The following is a 16,027-nucleotide window of genomic DNA, read 5'->3' as shown; positions in this document are numbered from 1 at the left end:
AACAAAAACATCGCACTATAAGTAAAGGCGAGACAAACGAGATATTGGGCATGCTACAGCGTGGTTGCATTTTTGCTGCGAGGCTCCGTCGCATCGCTCTTGGTGCTAGCCTTGAGCAGCTGCTATGTCAACGCGCAGAACTGGCATCCCCTCCCCGCACGCGCGGGTGGCCATCGATAAACAGCAAACTGGGCACCCCACACGTGGCTGCTGACTGCGGTTGCTGATAAGCGGCGGCGGCCTGATAACGCAGTTGCGTTCTAAGAGAAGCTCAAGCGTCCAACAAGTATTCTTTTTTACTTTCAAATGCATGCTCGGTGCTTAAGAAAGTGTTGATAGTTGATGGAAGGGCCGCTGTTCCGCACTATAAGTAAAGGCGAGACAAACGAGATATCGGGCATGCTACAGCGTGGTTGCATTTTTGCTGCGCAGCTCCATCGCATTGCTCTTGGTGCTGGCCTTGAGCAGCTGCTATGTCAACGTGCAAAACTGGCATACCCTCCCCGCGCGCGGGCGGCGGCCGATGGCGGCTATCGATAAGCAGCAAACTGGCACCCCACACATGGCTGCTGACTGCGGTTGCTGACAAGCGGCGGCGGCCAGACAACGCAATCGCAATCTACGTGAAGCTCAAGCATCCAACAAGTTTTCTTTTTACTTTCAAATGCGCGCTCGGCACTCAAGGGAGCGTTGATAGTTGATGGAAGGGCCGCTGTTTCAATCGAGGCGGCACCTCCACTTGGAACGGCAGCGGTGCCGGGGAGCGTCAGTAGCCGACGGAAGAGCCGACGCCATTCACGCGTAGTTTTTCTCTGGCTCTGGACGCATTTGACTACTGCCGGCCGCGTTTCGCAAGTTTTGAATGTAGTGCTTCGTCAGGCATCATTTGTGCTCCAGGTCCGACAAGCGACCGGCGCTCATTCACGGGTACATTCAAGATGGCTGCCAATTTTTATGCCGAAGAAACGAACAGCCACAAGTTCGACGTTCGCAATGGGTGATACAGGCGTGGCAGCTTTAGCGAGGAAAATTTTCAGCTGTTCCACGCTATGTCGTGATGTGGCTGTTTGCGAAGTGCGGGATTTCGCTGGACGACGACGTTAGAACGACGTGCTGTGGGACCACAGCAGTGGTCATGACGGCAGCACTAGTGAGGATGATGGCGCAAACTAAAAGTGGGCGAGTAGGCCAGTGACTAATAGATTTTCGTTTTGGAATGTGCCCACAGGCACGCCCGTGCGCGGCAGCCGATAGTGGCTGGCGATAACGGCGGCCGCTGGATAATGTTATCACGTTCAACTATTCAAGGCCAAGCTTAAACAACCTCGGAAGTTTTTTTTATTTTTCAGAAATATGATTTGGGGGAGTCGACTTACATTCGAGTCGACTTACAATCATGTAAATACGGTATATGGGGCTTTATGGCGCATAAGCAACTGTGGCAACCATGCGCCAAACACAAGGTTATATGGTCTGTCATATTAAGTGTACAGATGTTATGATATATTAGATATAAAACATTGTCTTTCTTCAAAAACTTACAAACGAGAAAAATCGACGAGTGCTTGCTCGCCTAAAAGCAATGCGGGATGAAATAGAATGTGTTCAATGTAAAACACAGTAAGAACATTTTTTCTAAGTTCTTCGAGATGCGAACAATAGATTAAAATGTGATTAACTGTGAGCTCATCACCACACATTTCACACACAGGTTTGTCTTTTTTTGCTAATAAGAAGCTATGGGTGATGTGTGTGTGACCTATGCATAAATGACATAAAATTACTTTGATAAAACACTCTTTATGGTGGCATGATTTCCATTCTTCTAAAATGGGCTTTATAGAATGCAGCTTGTTGTTTACTTCATTTTCCCAAGAATCTGGCCATTTGGCTCTTAGTTTGCTGCGTACTAACTTCACGTAATCCCTAGGTGGCAAGTTCGCATGTTTTATTTCCATGGTTCTGGCATGTGCAGCATACGTCTGCTCTCTCATTGTCCCTAATGCCAACGTGACTGGGAACCCAGCAGAATTTTATAGCATGTTTTTGTGTCATGACCTTCACTATATTGTGTATGATGCTTCCTATCAGTGGCTCCGTGGCATTTTTGGAGTTTAATGCAGTAAGGACGCTCAGTGAATCTGTATAGTGATGCTGTTTTTGATGTTCTGTTTTGTTATTTTCTGTACTACAACACAACTGGCATAACACTAAGCGGTGAAAACTGTATGTAGCACATGGGGCAGTCGTACTGCATTTTTATTTTTTCCTTGTATTACTGCGCTTCCAACATGGGCATGAGTTTTTGACCCATCAGTATAAAATGCAGTATAATTTCTGTATTTTTCTCGCAGTGCGAGATATTCTTGTATTATATGCTCAAGTGGTGTACAGGTTTTCCGAAAGCGTGTTATCGTGACGTCACACATTGTACGGAGAGTGTACCACGGTGGTAGCGGTTCGTGTCTTGGGGCAATACTTTTAATTTCATTCAGTATGTTCAGAACTTGGCATTTTTCTTCGAAGCACAAGAGCAACGGCTTAATCACGTGAGACTTGTTGAAGAGAATTCAGGATGGGCATTTCGTGACAATAGGGTAACAGAAGTGTTTAGGCTGAGAAAGGATTTTGAGGATGTATGTACAAGTTAGTGCAGTTCTTCAATCTTCTTCTAAGGCAGGTTCATTAGTTTTCACATACAGACTGCGATTGGGAACATTCTGTAAGCACTGGAAGATAACCGTAAACAAAGATTGTGAATAGGATCTAGTCGTTTCATGTAGGACAGTCTTGCTGAGCGATATACTACGGACCCATAGTCTTAGAGTGAACTAGGGAACGATATATATGTAACAGGCATGCCCTATCAGACCCCCAGCGTTTTCTTGACAGTAGTTTCAGCACACTGAGGGCCTGGGAAGCTTTTTTCTTTAAGTTGTTTATATGTGGTAAGAAAGTGATTTTTTCATCAAAAGTGGCGCCTAAAAAATTATGCTCTTGTTTGACTGGCACAGTAAAAGGTCGTTAATTCGAACTTGAAGGGGACCGGAAAATTGTTAGAATTATGCGAAGTTCGAATTATCGAATGAGCGGTTATAGCGCCTCGCCACGCGGGCAGAAACCGAAGCAGTCACATCTAGACTCGTTATCACGAGCTAGGCGCTACTACAAGTTTGTGGCAGGCATACTCTGAGAAATAAATTCATCCAGTCCTAATGGCAAATGAAATAAATTGATTGGCCAGTTATGCACCAGAAACAGGTACTGGAATGCATTCGCGTGAGTAGCGAACTTTAGTGCTGGAATATATGACGTTATTTATGCTTTAAAACATGTTTATTTACAGGGAAGGGTTGTCAAAATTAAAGGTAATCGGCGAATCGCATTTGCTTGCGTTTCTTTTGCCGAGACTTTAGCAGCATCATCTGCAGCTTGCCCAAAGCTCCTGCGCAACATCAGAGTTCTCAATGAGAGAGAAGTGGCGTGCTGCAACATCGAGCACAGATGCTACTTCATGTGCACTTGGCGGTGGCATAGTTTTGTCGCCGCCATCGGACTCATCACTGTTGGCTGTTCTCACTGCCCGTGAGCCCTGCGACATCTGCTGGGAGCATGCAGCCTCAATTATATTGGTGTCACTCAAGGGCTCCAACATCTCCATGCTGCTGTCCACGTAGCTCGTGCTCGCAGCACCAACAAAAGCAGTCATCGCCCGAACTGCCATACTACGTTATTTACACCACGTGATCACGACCCAGCGACTACAGCACAACGAAAACCTGGAATGGCTCCCACCGAAGCATCAGCGGTGCGGGCGAGTACTCCGGTAGCGAAAACCTGCTACGGCATGCACCGGAATGCGGGCTTCGTGAGCCTCGTGCACTCGGCTTTTTTTTCTTTTCCATTGTTTTACATCTCTGTTAAATTTTAAACGCGTTTTACTCACTATGGATAAACTTCTATCCACGAGGAGCAGTGTTAGCCAGTGGCTCCTAGTTCGAATTAACCGTAGCGGATGCCGAATTGTTCAATACCTAGGTCCGCTAGGCCACAGAGGATACCGAACCTCCGCAGTAGCTTAAGAGTCGCTGCGTAATCCACGCTTTTGTGTTGGCCTCGTACCACATAGGGTAGCGACTTCACTCCCTTGAAACATCTCGGGCTTTTGGATTTTTCAATCACAAGAAGCGGAAGGTTCTCCGTTCCCGACATGTTGCTGCCTACCATTATTGTGACACGCTCTTTACTATGCTTCCCGCCGTGGCAGGGATCGCCAGACATGGCAAGGGTCTTTTGAGACAGCATCTTAAAAAAGAGCTATTTTGTCACAGTTAAAGGCATCACCTGGTGAAAACTGACACAACAGCGAGTCCAGAATGTCGGAGAGATAATTTGCAACAAGGGTCCAGTCGACGGCACCACTCTGACCACGCATCCTCTTTAAAGCGAGGTCATATCTCTTCCTGAAATTGCAGAGCCACTTGTCACTGAACATAAATCTCCCACTCTGAGACCGGCCACTCTGCACTTGCTGAACAATGACAACCTTTTCTCCATTGTCATAGTGGTATATTTACCATGCTTGCCAGCATTCCCCAATGCAGACTGGGCGGGCACTGTCGGCACCATTAGCCACCTGACGCAATGCTACCGTATGTCGTGTTGGACCACCGCAACCTCAACACAGCACACAAGGCAAACGCCTGTGGACACAGGTCATACAAACAAGAATGTGGCCTACTCGCAGCGTCGTACACGAAGAAAGAAACAAATTGGCCGCTGGACTGCGTCGACAGGGCTTGGCTTAGGTGTTTAGGCCACTAAGCTGAAACCGGAACTGCTGTAGCCACTACCGGAACACGCAGGAACGATGATGCTGAGTGGGCATTTGCAGTAGCATTACCTCGTGGGGCAGCGAGGCACAGCTCAAAACAAAAATTGGCAGTAGCTTAGCTCGGCTATGCCAGGATATACGTAGCGAGAGGTACGCCTCCCTGGCTAAGCTTGTTGTGGTCACTGTATGTTTAGCAATGAGAGACATTGAGTTCCATCTCAGCAGCTATGCGCCGTCTATTACGCTTTGCAGTCTGGCATCTCCGTTTGACAAGCCTTCCTCTCTCTGTTCGGGCGTCTTCACTGCTCTTTTCACCTTCTTATGTTCATTCTGTCTTTGTTGAATAGCCAAGTGCCAGGCGACAACCTCAAGGTCGGAAGAGTTAATCTTCTCTTGTCTATACCGCCGTTTAGAAGCGGTTGGACTCGCATCCATGTCAAACGTTGCGATACAACGCCCACTACATCTCCGCCTTTTATACGCAATGCTGCGCATGCGACGCACGGTTCGGGGGATAGAGCACATGCAGCGCACCTCTGGGGTAGCATGTCCGAATTTTCGGAGTACGAAAAAACAGTCGGCGACTGTAATGAAAAGCTGACCATAGTAAAAAAAGCTTTTTTCGATTTGATTATATTCAGGTTTAACTGCCAACATGATACAGTGAAATCTCGGTATAACGAACTACAGGGGACTGCGGGAAAATGTTCGTTATTCTGAAAGGTTGTTACAGTGAAAGGCCAAAAATTAGCCATAACAATAGCATTTCAGTAACGCAAATGTCCTACGTTTGAAACAGTACCTCCTTGAACTCGTTTCTCACACAATGCACACGTGATCATCAGACAAGGAACATTTATTTGAAATAGTCCGTGATCGTCTTCTGACAGGTGCAGCACAGACTTTGCAGCATGAACGATTCCAGACCGTCCGCATTCTTATGCACGCCTTCGGTTGCTGCGCCGCTTTTGGCTATAAATATGCGGAGTTTTCACAAGCAGTCCAACGCATCTGTGGCCGACACGGACTCGTCGCGGTCTTCGGGTGCTGCCGTAACGTCATCGTCCATGTCGTCGCTGCAATCCTCATCTTGAGTCGCCGTGCCCTGGACGCTCTGCAGTATGTCAACAGTGGTAAGCTCCGCTGAGGTCCATGTCGCCTCGTCACACTGAATATAGTCGTCAAATGTGACTGAAGGATCGACGGCTAGCTGCTCGGCCACCTCGCTCCAAAGATCGCTCGAACTGTCCTCCGCTGTCGGTTCATCAGTTTGTGGTTGACCATCTGTGATCATCAGGCCGGCCTTCTTCCAGCAGTTTTAGATGGTGGTGGGTGTGACGCTCCACCATGCGCCTGTCAGCATTTCCACAGCCTGTCGGACGTTGATGGCTGTCGAGCACTGCAGGCACAGGTTGATGAGCAGCCGCTGAACAAGGCGCTTCCTAAAGTGCGACTTCACGCTCCTTATTATTCCTTGGTCCAGTGCCTGAAGTACTGATGTGCAGTTCGGCGGCAGTTCGGCGGCAGACGTATGAGCCGTATGTTGACAATGTGCGCCGAGCAATTGTCCACAATCATCAAAATGTGCCGCCCCTCCATCCTCATCTTCTCGTTTACCGTCAGCAGCCACTTGGAAAAGAGCTCGCGGGTCATCCAGGCACGCTGATTTGCCCTATACTGGCACGGCAGCGACACTACATTTTTCATGCAGCGTGGCTTCGAAAACCTCCCAATCACCAGAGGCTTCAACTTTTCAGTGCCATCTGCATTGCAACAATACAGCACGGTGACGCCTCTGCACTGTTCTCCTTTAAAATGCATTGTCTTGTCCAGGAGCATCTGATAAAAGCAGGCCGTCTCGTCTGCATTAAAAACATGACCACTTCATGGCAGCTTTCCTCCCTCCACGTGGCTGCTACTGCTTCGTCTGCTGCCTTCTCCTCGCCAGACAGCCAGGTTACGCCGTTTCGTTGGCGAAAACGGTGAAGTCAGCCAGAAGACGCTTCGTAGCCGGTGGCCTCAAGAATTGCAGTGAACTGCCGCGCCTTCTCCTGCAGCATTGGGCCTGACACGGGCACATTCTGTGCTCTCACGTCTTTAAACCAAGTCAGCACTGCTGCGTCAATATTCTGGAAATCGCCGAGCCGCAGTCGCTTCCTTGATGGGGTAAGCCGAGATTCTTGATGGTGCTTAAAGATTTTCTCTTCATCTTTGAGAATCGTGGCGATCGTCGACCGCGCCACTCCACGTTCTTTAGCCACAACAGATTGTTCCTTCCCGTCTTCCATCTCGTGAAGAATGTCTACTTTCTCGCTCAAAGAAAACTGCTTTTGGTTCTTCACCTTGGTTAGAGTTGTTGAGCTCATGGCAACGCGAACGCCGGCACGCACTTCCAACACAATAGTATAACCAGAAGAAAAACAAGATGGACAGGCCTGATACAGGTGACAGCACGCGAACAACTGAGAAAACAAGCATGAAAAACGTGATGCGTCGTCGCCTCCGCAACAGGAAAAAAAGAAAAGGCCCACTTCAGCGTTAATTACTACTTTTTTTTTTCCTTCTGCCGCAGCACCGTCTCAGGTTTTACGAGCCCATGCTCCCTGCCTCTCGACTCACAAAACCTGGTGCGCCGTTGCCTCCGCAACGGAGAAGGGAAAAAAACAAAACCCCCGCCGCATCTTTCTCCTCCCGCGCCATCTCAGGTTTTTGCGGGAAGCAAGTTGCAAGGCGCCCGCTCTTCGCGCTGCGTCGTCTGCTAGCTTAGAGCTCCGACTGCCGTGACGGATACACTGAAATCTAAGAATCCTCGCACTTCGGGATATGAGTTCGTAGTACTGAGGTGTTGTTAAGATGACACGGAAATTAAATAACAATTGTTATTCTGAAATGTTCGTTATTCTGAAGTTCGTAGTAGTGAAATATTTTTACATTGAAACTATAAGCAGTCGGCATGGGATTTCTTAAAGGTTCGTTAATCTGAAATGTTCGTTAATGTGGTGTTCATTGTAACGGGGTTTGACTGTAATGCCAGGCAAGAATGTTGTCCAGTGTTTACTCTCTTGAGTCAAAACACCAGTCATTAGACCACCAGAGATCACCAGAGATAGTGATCAGACCACTAGAAAAGTTGCAGAGGCCTTCCATGTTATCAGAAAATCTAATGGATGCATTAGCAAACCTTCTTTAGTTTTATCTTCACAATAATGGCCATGGTTCATAAAGGGTAGCATGTTAGATGGTACAACATGTGCGTTTGAGCAGCTTTACATTTGTATTTTTAAATCAGTGCAATCAGCGCTGTGTTTGTCCTTTCTTGATCTATGTCCTGATGTCTAGCACTGTTGAAATAACAGCAATTATGGGTTACCAGCTTTTCCAACTTGCTGTTCTTCTAAAGTTTATCCCTCGAGTCGCCTACAACCTACTACTTTGTATACTTCCTTCAACTCCAAAATGTAAATATTAAATATATATTTTCAGTTTTGCTTTCCTTATCAGTAACCTTAGACCCATCGTCGTTCCTGCGGGCCAACCCGCACAATATCCCACATCACGAAAGCGTTCCGCACAGCCCTTCAGCAGCCCACCTGTCTGGCGCAGGTAGTCGAGCGTCTTCGTGTCGACGGGGAAGAAGCCAACGGTGGCACCGTACTCCGGGCACATGTTGGACACGGTGGCCCGGTCGGCGATGGACAGCTGCTCCACGCCGGGACCAAAGAATTCGACGAACTTGCCGACGACTCCAACCTGGCGCAGGTGCTTAGTGATGGTGAGCACCAAATCTGTGGAGGTGGCGCCTGCCGGCAGCCGGCCGGTCAGCCGGTAGCCCACCACGGGTGGCAGCAGCATGCTTGTTGCCTGGCCCAACATCACGGCCTCAGCCTCGATGCCCCCAACGCCTGCACCAGTTCCAATTTATTTCTTTATTCGTTTATTCACTTACAGACGCCTTTGCGGAGCACTGAGTAAGGGTGGTTGCAGAAGTATAACACAAACATAAAGCAATAGGAAGGAAAAAAGTAAGAGTGAAAGTTGACAATACAATGTAACCAAACAAAGAAATGGAAAGAAACACTAAAATAAAAACTTAAAGACTGCAAAAACGCACTTTATCCTTTTTGCCCAAATCATGAACGATATCAATTAAAAATCGCTACCTCCATATTATGCTAGCAAATCTACCAATATTGAAAAGTCTAAAATTTCTCAGCACCACTAAAATCAGAGGCATCGGTATGTCTCTAATGAGTAACTATGGGCATTTGGTCCATTCTGTGCAGCCAGTGTGAGCTGCGTAAAAGGCCAACTCGAAGGCCCAGGGACAGAAGACAATTTTTTATCCAAGAAATCTGTTGCCAGTAAAGTTGACAGAAAATCAAAGGCAAGTTATTGAAGGCTGGCTGGACTGGTGTCCCCTTTCTTCTTCGCACAGCTTCGTAGAGTGATGGCAAACAATTTGGCCAGAAAGAGCTGGCTACCAAACACGTGTTGGCATAAAACTTTGAAAGCAAGTTCTATGTAGCAATGAGCAAGTGCCTGGTGTGCAAGCAGTATGTCATAAAAATGCAACACTGCGCATTAAAGGCTTATTAATAACCACTGTGAAACACAAGAATACATCTGAAAATGAAATACAAGGGCGTCTTTGACGCGGGCTTGTGGTGACCCAATTGATCAAAATATCTGAGCTACAATATTGAATAATACATTTGTCAATAATTTTTCATCCCACAGCCGCACCTGTCTTCCTGATGTACATCATCATGATTACTTGATGATGCCCCCAGTGACTGCTGACCTGGCTAGTGTTGCTCGGCTAATTAATACTCTAAAAGATCATTCCCCTTCAGGATACGATCTCGTTAATGCTAAATTCTTAAAAAATACATGTGGCTATAACTCAGTTATTTTAACTCATATATTTCAACAGTCACTGGACACAGGCACACTACCTGAACAATGGAAAATTAGGAAGATTGTTCCACTCCATAAATCTGGGAGCAAGACTTGTGCAGCCAATTATTGCCCAATATCTATCACTAGTACATGCTGCAAACTGTTTGAGCATATCATATTTACTACACTTGTGAACTTTCTCGAGAGCAATTCGTTTTCTTCGTCTATACAACATGGTTTCCGCAAATCATATTCATGTGATACTCAATTTCTTTCACAAATAGCTTACACCATATACTCAACAGATCATCAGTCGCTGATTGCATTTTTTTAGACTTCTCAAAGGCATTTGATAGTTTGCCATTATGTGCTTCTTCATAAATTATGTCACCTAAATATTGACCATAATTTGTTCAAATGGATGGAATGCTTTCTGATTAATCGTTTACAATTTGTCGCCACTAACGGTTACAACTTGCCTTTTGTTAATGCACTTTCTGGTGTTCCACAGGGTTCCGTTCTCGGCCCACTACTGTTCCTAATTTGTCAATGATCTTCCTTCTCATGTGTCATCTAACATGCATTTATTTGCCGATGACTGTGTGATTTTTCGTGAGATTAAAAAGGATAATGATACTAACATCCTACAACGTGACCTTACGCCTACAGTTAATTGGTGCAATCAGTGGCTAATAGCACTAAACTTTAACAAATGCAAGGTTATGCATGTATCCCGTACTGCTAATCCGTCTCCCGTATTCTATAAGAATAACACTGCACCTGAAAGCATGAATTCCTACAAATACCTAGGCATTCACATTACATGTAACCTAACTAGGGGGCTTCACATAGATTACATAATAACGCTAACAAAACTTTAGGTTATCTGTGATGTAAGTTTTTTCGGTGTGCCATCTTCTTTGAAATCAGTTCTTTATAAAACATTAATATGTCCAAACCTAGGATACTCAACAGCAGTTAGGGATCCTAGCCATGAATACTTAATTACTTCGCTTGAATGTGTTCAAAATAACTCCGCTCGTTTCATTCTTTCGAACTATAATTAAGGAGCAAGTGTAACGGAAATGAAAGCTAGTCTTTCTTTGGCTTTGCGATGAAAGGTTTGTCGGCTAAACCTATTTCACAAGTTATATTATCATTCCAGCCTATAAAATAATTTTTTTCATAGACCCTATTACATATCGCGTCACAGTGATCATTCCCACTAAGTTGCCATCCCCTTATGCAAAACAGTTTCTTTCTTATGCTCATTTGTTCCCCGTACTTCTAAAAAATAGAACAATCTTCCCAATGAAATTGTATCTATTACTGACATAAATAACTTTCGTAAAGCTGTTTCTAGCATTGTATAAACTCTGACAGTTCTGTTCTGCACTAATGTATTTATTGCCTTAGCTAACATTGTATATACAGGATTAATCTTTTATGTACCCACTCTTTTTTATAGCACTGTTTTCTGTAAATTTTTCTGCCCACTACCCTCTGCAATGCCTGTACAGGCCCCGAGGGTAAAAATAAATAAATTGTAAGGCGGGGGTTTATTGAAAAGAGCTGGGAGGACGGGAGCAGCGGTGAGAACAATCCGAGGGCAACCAGGTCGGGCACAGACACTCGTGGCGATAGCAATACAGCTGATGCGCAGGTGACTCGTTCTTCTTCTTTTTTACAATCACCCCCGGGGAGAATAGGAGCCATCCTGGCAACTTTTGGTGGAAGTGCTGGGTAACAGCCCTGGAATTGCGCAACCGTACTCTCCCGCCACCTGCGATGCCTCACGACGTTCAACATCAAGCCGTGCAAGTGGGCCCAGCAGTTACCAGCGCCGGCTCCCTTCGTCAACAGGACCCGGCCATCTTCAGTGGGACCGATGAGCAGGACGTTGAAGATTGGCTCACGTCTTACGAGAGGGTGAGCCTTTACAACAAATGGGACGATGTGACAAAAGTAAATAACAAAATTTTTTTATCTCACCAGCGTGGCTAACCTGTGGTATTGGAACCATGAGGTGGACATCCGAACTTGGTCTGCTTTCAAGACAACCTTCTCTGATGTGTTCGGTCGTCCTGCTGTCCAGAAACTCCGTGCCGAACAACGCTTGCGCGAACGGTCTCAGCAGGTCAGCGAAAGATTTACCAGTTACATAGATGTCCTTGACCTATGCAAGCGTGTCAACCTCAATATGTCAGAAGCTGACAAGATTAAACACATCTTCAAGGGTATTGACGACGCCGCCTTTCAGTTGCTGTTAGCGCGCGACTTGCACACCGTTGCTGAAGTCGTCACCCTCTGCCAAAGCTTCGAGGAGCTGCGGAAGCAGAGGCTCCTGACTCGACAGCACCCCCGACAGGTTGGGTCGCTTGCTAGACTGACGCCAGCACCTGACACCTCATCTCTGCTGCAACAAATCAAAGACTTTGTTCGGGAAGAAGTGGCACATCAGCTCTCTTCCACCCAGCACCTCCACCAAATGTAAGGCGGGGATTATTGAAAAGAGCTGGGAGGACGGGAGCAGCAGCGATAACAATACGGCTGACGTGCAGGACCATCTTCTTCGTTGTCACGAGTCATCTGCCTTGTCTTTGTCATCTTCTTCTTTACAAAATAAATAAATTGTAAAGGTTTTTATTGGAAGCGCAGGTCGGTTGGCATTGGTCGAACGGTGACACGACGGACACAGGCACAGGCATCACTTGAAATCCCAGCTGCACTTCGTCTACCTTTTCACTGCGCTGCATCAACTCCTGCCGATCGGTCCCATTACAGTTACTTCCCCGCCGGAAAAGGAGCCATCCTGGCGACTTACGGGGAGGAAAGCATGAGCGGATCATAGTAAGGCTTGAGGCACTCGATGTGCACAGTTTCGCACCCCCTGCGACAGTGGCCCGAAGGGGGAGCGAGCGGCTCAACGATGTAGTTCACAGGAGAAGTTTGTTCCACAACACGGTAAGGTCCATGATAGCGAGAAAGAAATTTCGTGGCGAGGCTGGAAGTGGAGGAAGGCCCCCAGAGCCAAGTGAGGGCGCCAGATGGGTATGGTGCGGGAGGGTCCGAGGAATCCCGATGGTGCTTCTGATGCCATTGGAGCTGTGTAGTGAAAGGACGGGCGAGTTGCCGGCACTCTTCGGCATGCAGGCGAGATTCGGAAAGTGATGTAGCCTCAGAGGGCTCAGGGCGATATGGAAGGATGGTGTCCATGGTGAATGTAGGCTCCCGGCCATGTAAGAGAAAGAAAGGAGAAAACCCCGTCGTTGTCTGCGTAGCCGTATTATAGGCGTACGGGACAAATAGGAGCATTTGGTCCCAATTGGAGTGGGCGGTGTCAACGTAGAATGCGAGAATGTCACCGAGTGTGCGGTTGAACCGCTCAGTCATGCCGTTGGTCTGGGGGTGATAGGCGCTGGTGCAGCGATGAACGATTTGGCATTGCTTTAGCAGGGCCTCGACGGCACCCAAGAAAAAAACACGGCCGCGGTCACTTAGGAGTTCTTTCGGGGCGCCGTGACGAAGAACAAGACTGTGTAGAATGAAGCGAGCGACATCGTTTGCGGTAGCAGATTTGAGAGCCGACGTTTCGACGTAACGTGTTAGGTGGTTAACGGCCACGATGACCCAGCCATTGTTAGCCGAAGCAGTTGGAAGCGGGCCATAAAGATCAATGCCAAGGCGGTCAAAGGGTCGGCCAGGGCAAGGTAACGGCCGCAAAGAAGCGGCGGGGGGCCGGGCCGGTTTCTTGCGATGTTGGCAGGCGGTGCATGACCGAATGTCCTGACGTATGTAACGGTACATACCTCGCCAGGAATATCGCAGACGAAGGCGAGCATATGTTTTCAGTACACCGGCGTGGCCGCATTGTGGATCGGCGTGAAAAGAGGCGCAGATGGCAGCACGGAGGTGTCGGGGGATCACCAACAGCCACTTCCGCCCGTTGGAGAGGTAGTTACGGCGGTATAAGAGGCCATCACGAACGGCGAAATGGTGGGCTTAGTGGCGAAGGGTCCGGGACGAAGAATGCGGCGAGGGATTGTTCAGGAAAGTGAGCAGCGAGGTGATCCAAGGATCTTTCAGTTGTTCGGAGAACATATCAGGGACGTCGAATGATGAGAAATCGTAGGCACAGACGAGGGCAGAGGGTGAATCGCACGGGAGCGGTCAACGAGAAAGGGCGTCGGCATCCGAGTGTTTCCGGCCAGAGTGATAAATGACGTGAATATCGAACTCCTGGAGACGTAAAGCCCAGCAGGCGAGTCGGCCAGAAGGATCTTTTAGGGAGGATAGCCAGCAGAGGGCGTGGTGGTCTGCGACGACATAGAAGAGCCGTCCGTAAATGTAAGGTCGGAACTTGGCAATCGCCCATATGATGGCGAGACATTCTTTTTCTGTGACAGAATAGTTCGATTCCACCTTGGTGAGGGCGCATCTGGCGTAAGCGACAACATATTCCGGATACCCAGACTTTTGCTGCGCAAAAATGGCGCCCAAGCCCACATTGCTCGCGTCAGTGTGAATTTCTGTCGGACAGGTGGGATCAAAGTGGCGAAGGATTGGGGGGGAGACCAGCTGGCAACATAAAGTGCTGAATGCGGTACCGCAGGCTGGGGACCAAGACGAGAGCTTCGGGCTGCCAGCAAGAAGCTGCGTTAAAGGGACGATGAGACAGGCGAAATTGCGAATGAAGCGGCGAAAGTATGAGCATAAGCCTATAAAACTGCAAAGTTCTTTTAAGGTGGTTGGTTTTGGGAAGTCAATGACGTCGCCTATACCATCGAGTTTGTTGTGCTGAGCGCCTGCTCTCACGATGTCATCCTCGGCTGCGACTTCCTCTCGACCCACCGCGCAGTGATCGATTGTGCCTGTGCTGAACTTAAGCTTTCTCCAGTGTGTAATGTTTCATTGTGTGACCTGCCTGTGCGCTCCGCTAAGCTTCTTGTAGCTACCGACACCGACATACCTCCCTTCTCTTCTGCCCTCGTTCCGCTCCGACCTGACACTTCCCTCAGCAGCCCTGTTCTTTTCACACCCACCGCACCCACCATCACCGCCTTCTGCTCCCTTTTGCCGTTTTCACGATTCCGATGACCACTGCGCCATGTATGTCACCAACCGATTTTCTTGCCTGTCATCTGTTCTTCGCAGCGAGTGCCTTGGCTCTATTGAAGAAGTAGACCCTGCTTTTACTTCCAAGTTCTCCGAAACACGTACCTGTCCCCCAGTTACTGCCTTAGCCTGTTGTGCGAGAGGTACGGGATTGATACCCAGCACCTCCACCAAGTGTTTATTGGAAGCACAGGTCGGTTGGCATTGGTCGAACGGTGACACGACGGACACAGGTACAGGCGTCACTCGAAATCCCAGCTGCACTTCGTCTACTTCGTCTACCTCTTCGCTGCGCTGCATCAACTCCTGCCCATCAGTCCCATTACAAAATAAATACATAATCAAGACAGACTATCTGGCTTTTTCTGGCTATGCTGATATTTGTATGACAGCAACAAACTGCCGCATTTACTGCTAAGAAAATTGAATTTCAAAATTTTCCTGCTTCTCTATTGAAAGCCATGAGACAAGGCCAAAAAGGAATCCATGATCCCCGTCTGGAAGTGAAAGGCTGTGTGGCCTGGCCTGATGAATCTGCGGCAACTGTCCCAACATCAATCTATACTATGAATTCATTCACAGCCATCTAAATTTTTGGACAACTTCTTGAGGACTGACAGACTGTTCCCATTTATCATCTCTCCAACTTGCTTAGAATCAAGCTGTCAGAATTCTAACATGGAATAACCGGCCCTTTCCTACAACCCCTTTACATCACAAGCTTAGCATACTCAATACTAATGATCTCATTAAATGCAATGTTGGTTTAAAATTTGGTTATAGGGTAGCCAATGGCCATAATCTTTTGCAATTCATACTCATGAAAGTCATTACTAATCCCAATGTTACGCACTTTTTGCAGCAAAATAATTTTCTGCTTCCAAAAGTTAGCACTAAGTTAAGTTTGAAATTCATTACCCTAAGATATTAAAATAGCTCCATTTCTATCGTCATTTAAACACAAACTTCATATGTTCATTTCTATAGCTGCGACTACACTACGTTTTTAGTTGCTTTTTGTCCTGTTTACTTGTTGCACTGTGCTTCCTCTATCAGTTGCATCACTTTTATTTTTCAATATGTTTTTTAACCAAATATGTTGCAATACTTGCCTCAAATGCCTAAAAAAAGAAAAATATTATTGTTGCGGTTGCTATGGCTAACAATTGTCATTACCTT

General features: G+C 47.3%; 1 protein-coding gene across 6 annotated transcripts in view; it reads right to left on the bottom strand.

The window, feature by feature from the left end:
* The window catches only part of LOC144094185 (cytoplasmic aconitate hydratase-like), a 393,589-nt gene that overhangs the window by 319,905 nt on the left and 57,657 nt on the right, over window positions 1-16,027 (bottom strand). For all 6 annotated transcript variants that reach the window (XM_077628105.1, XM_077628107.1, XM_077628108.1 and 3 more), the window contains one exon: window positions 8,425-8,736. In XM_077628105.1, the coding sequence (XP_077484231.1) occupies window positions 8,425-8,736 (312 nt within the window). The remainder of the gene's footprint in view (window positions 1-8,424; window positions 8,737-16,027) is intronic.

This window comes from Amblyomma americanum, chromosome 6 (assembly GCF_052857255.1).
Source record: "Amblyomma americanum isolate KBUSLIRL-KWMA chromosome 6, ASM5285725v1, whole genome shotgun sequence".
Taxonomy (NCBI): Eukaryota; Metazoa; Arthropoda; class Arachnida; order Ixodida; family Ixodidae; genus Amblyomma; species Amblyomma americanum.
Note: the sequence above shows the minus strand (reverse complement) of the source record. Positions and strands in the feature narration are given on the sequence as shown.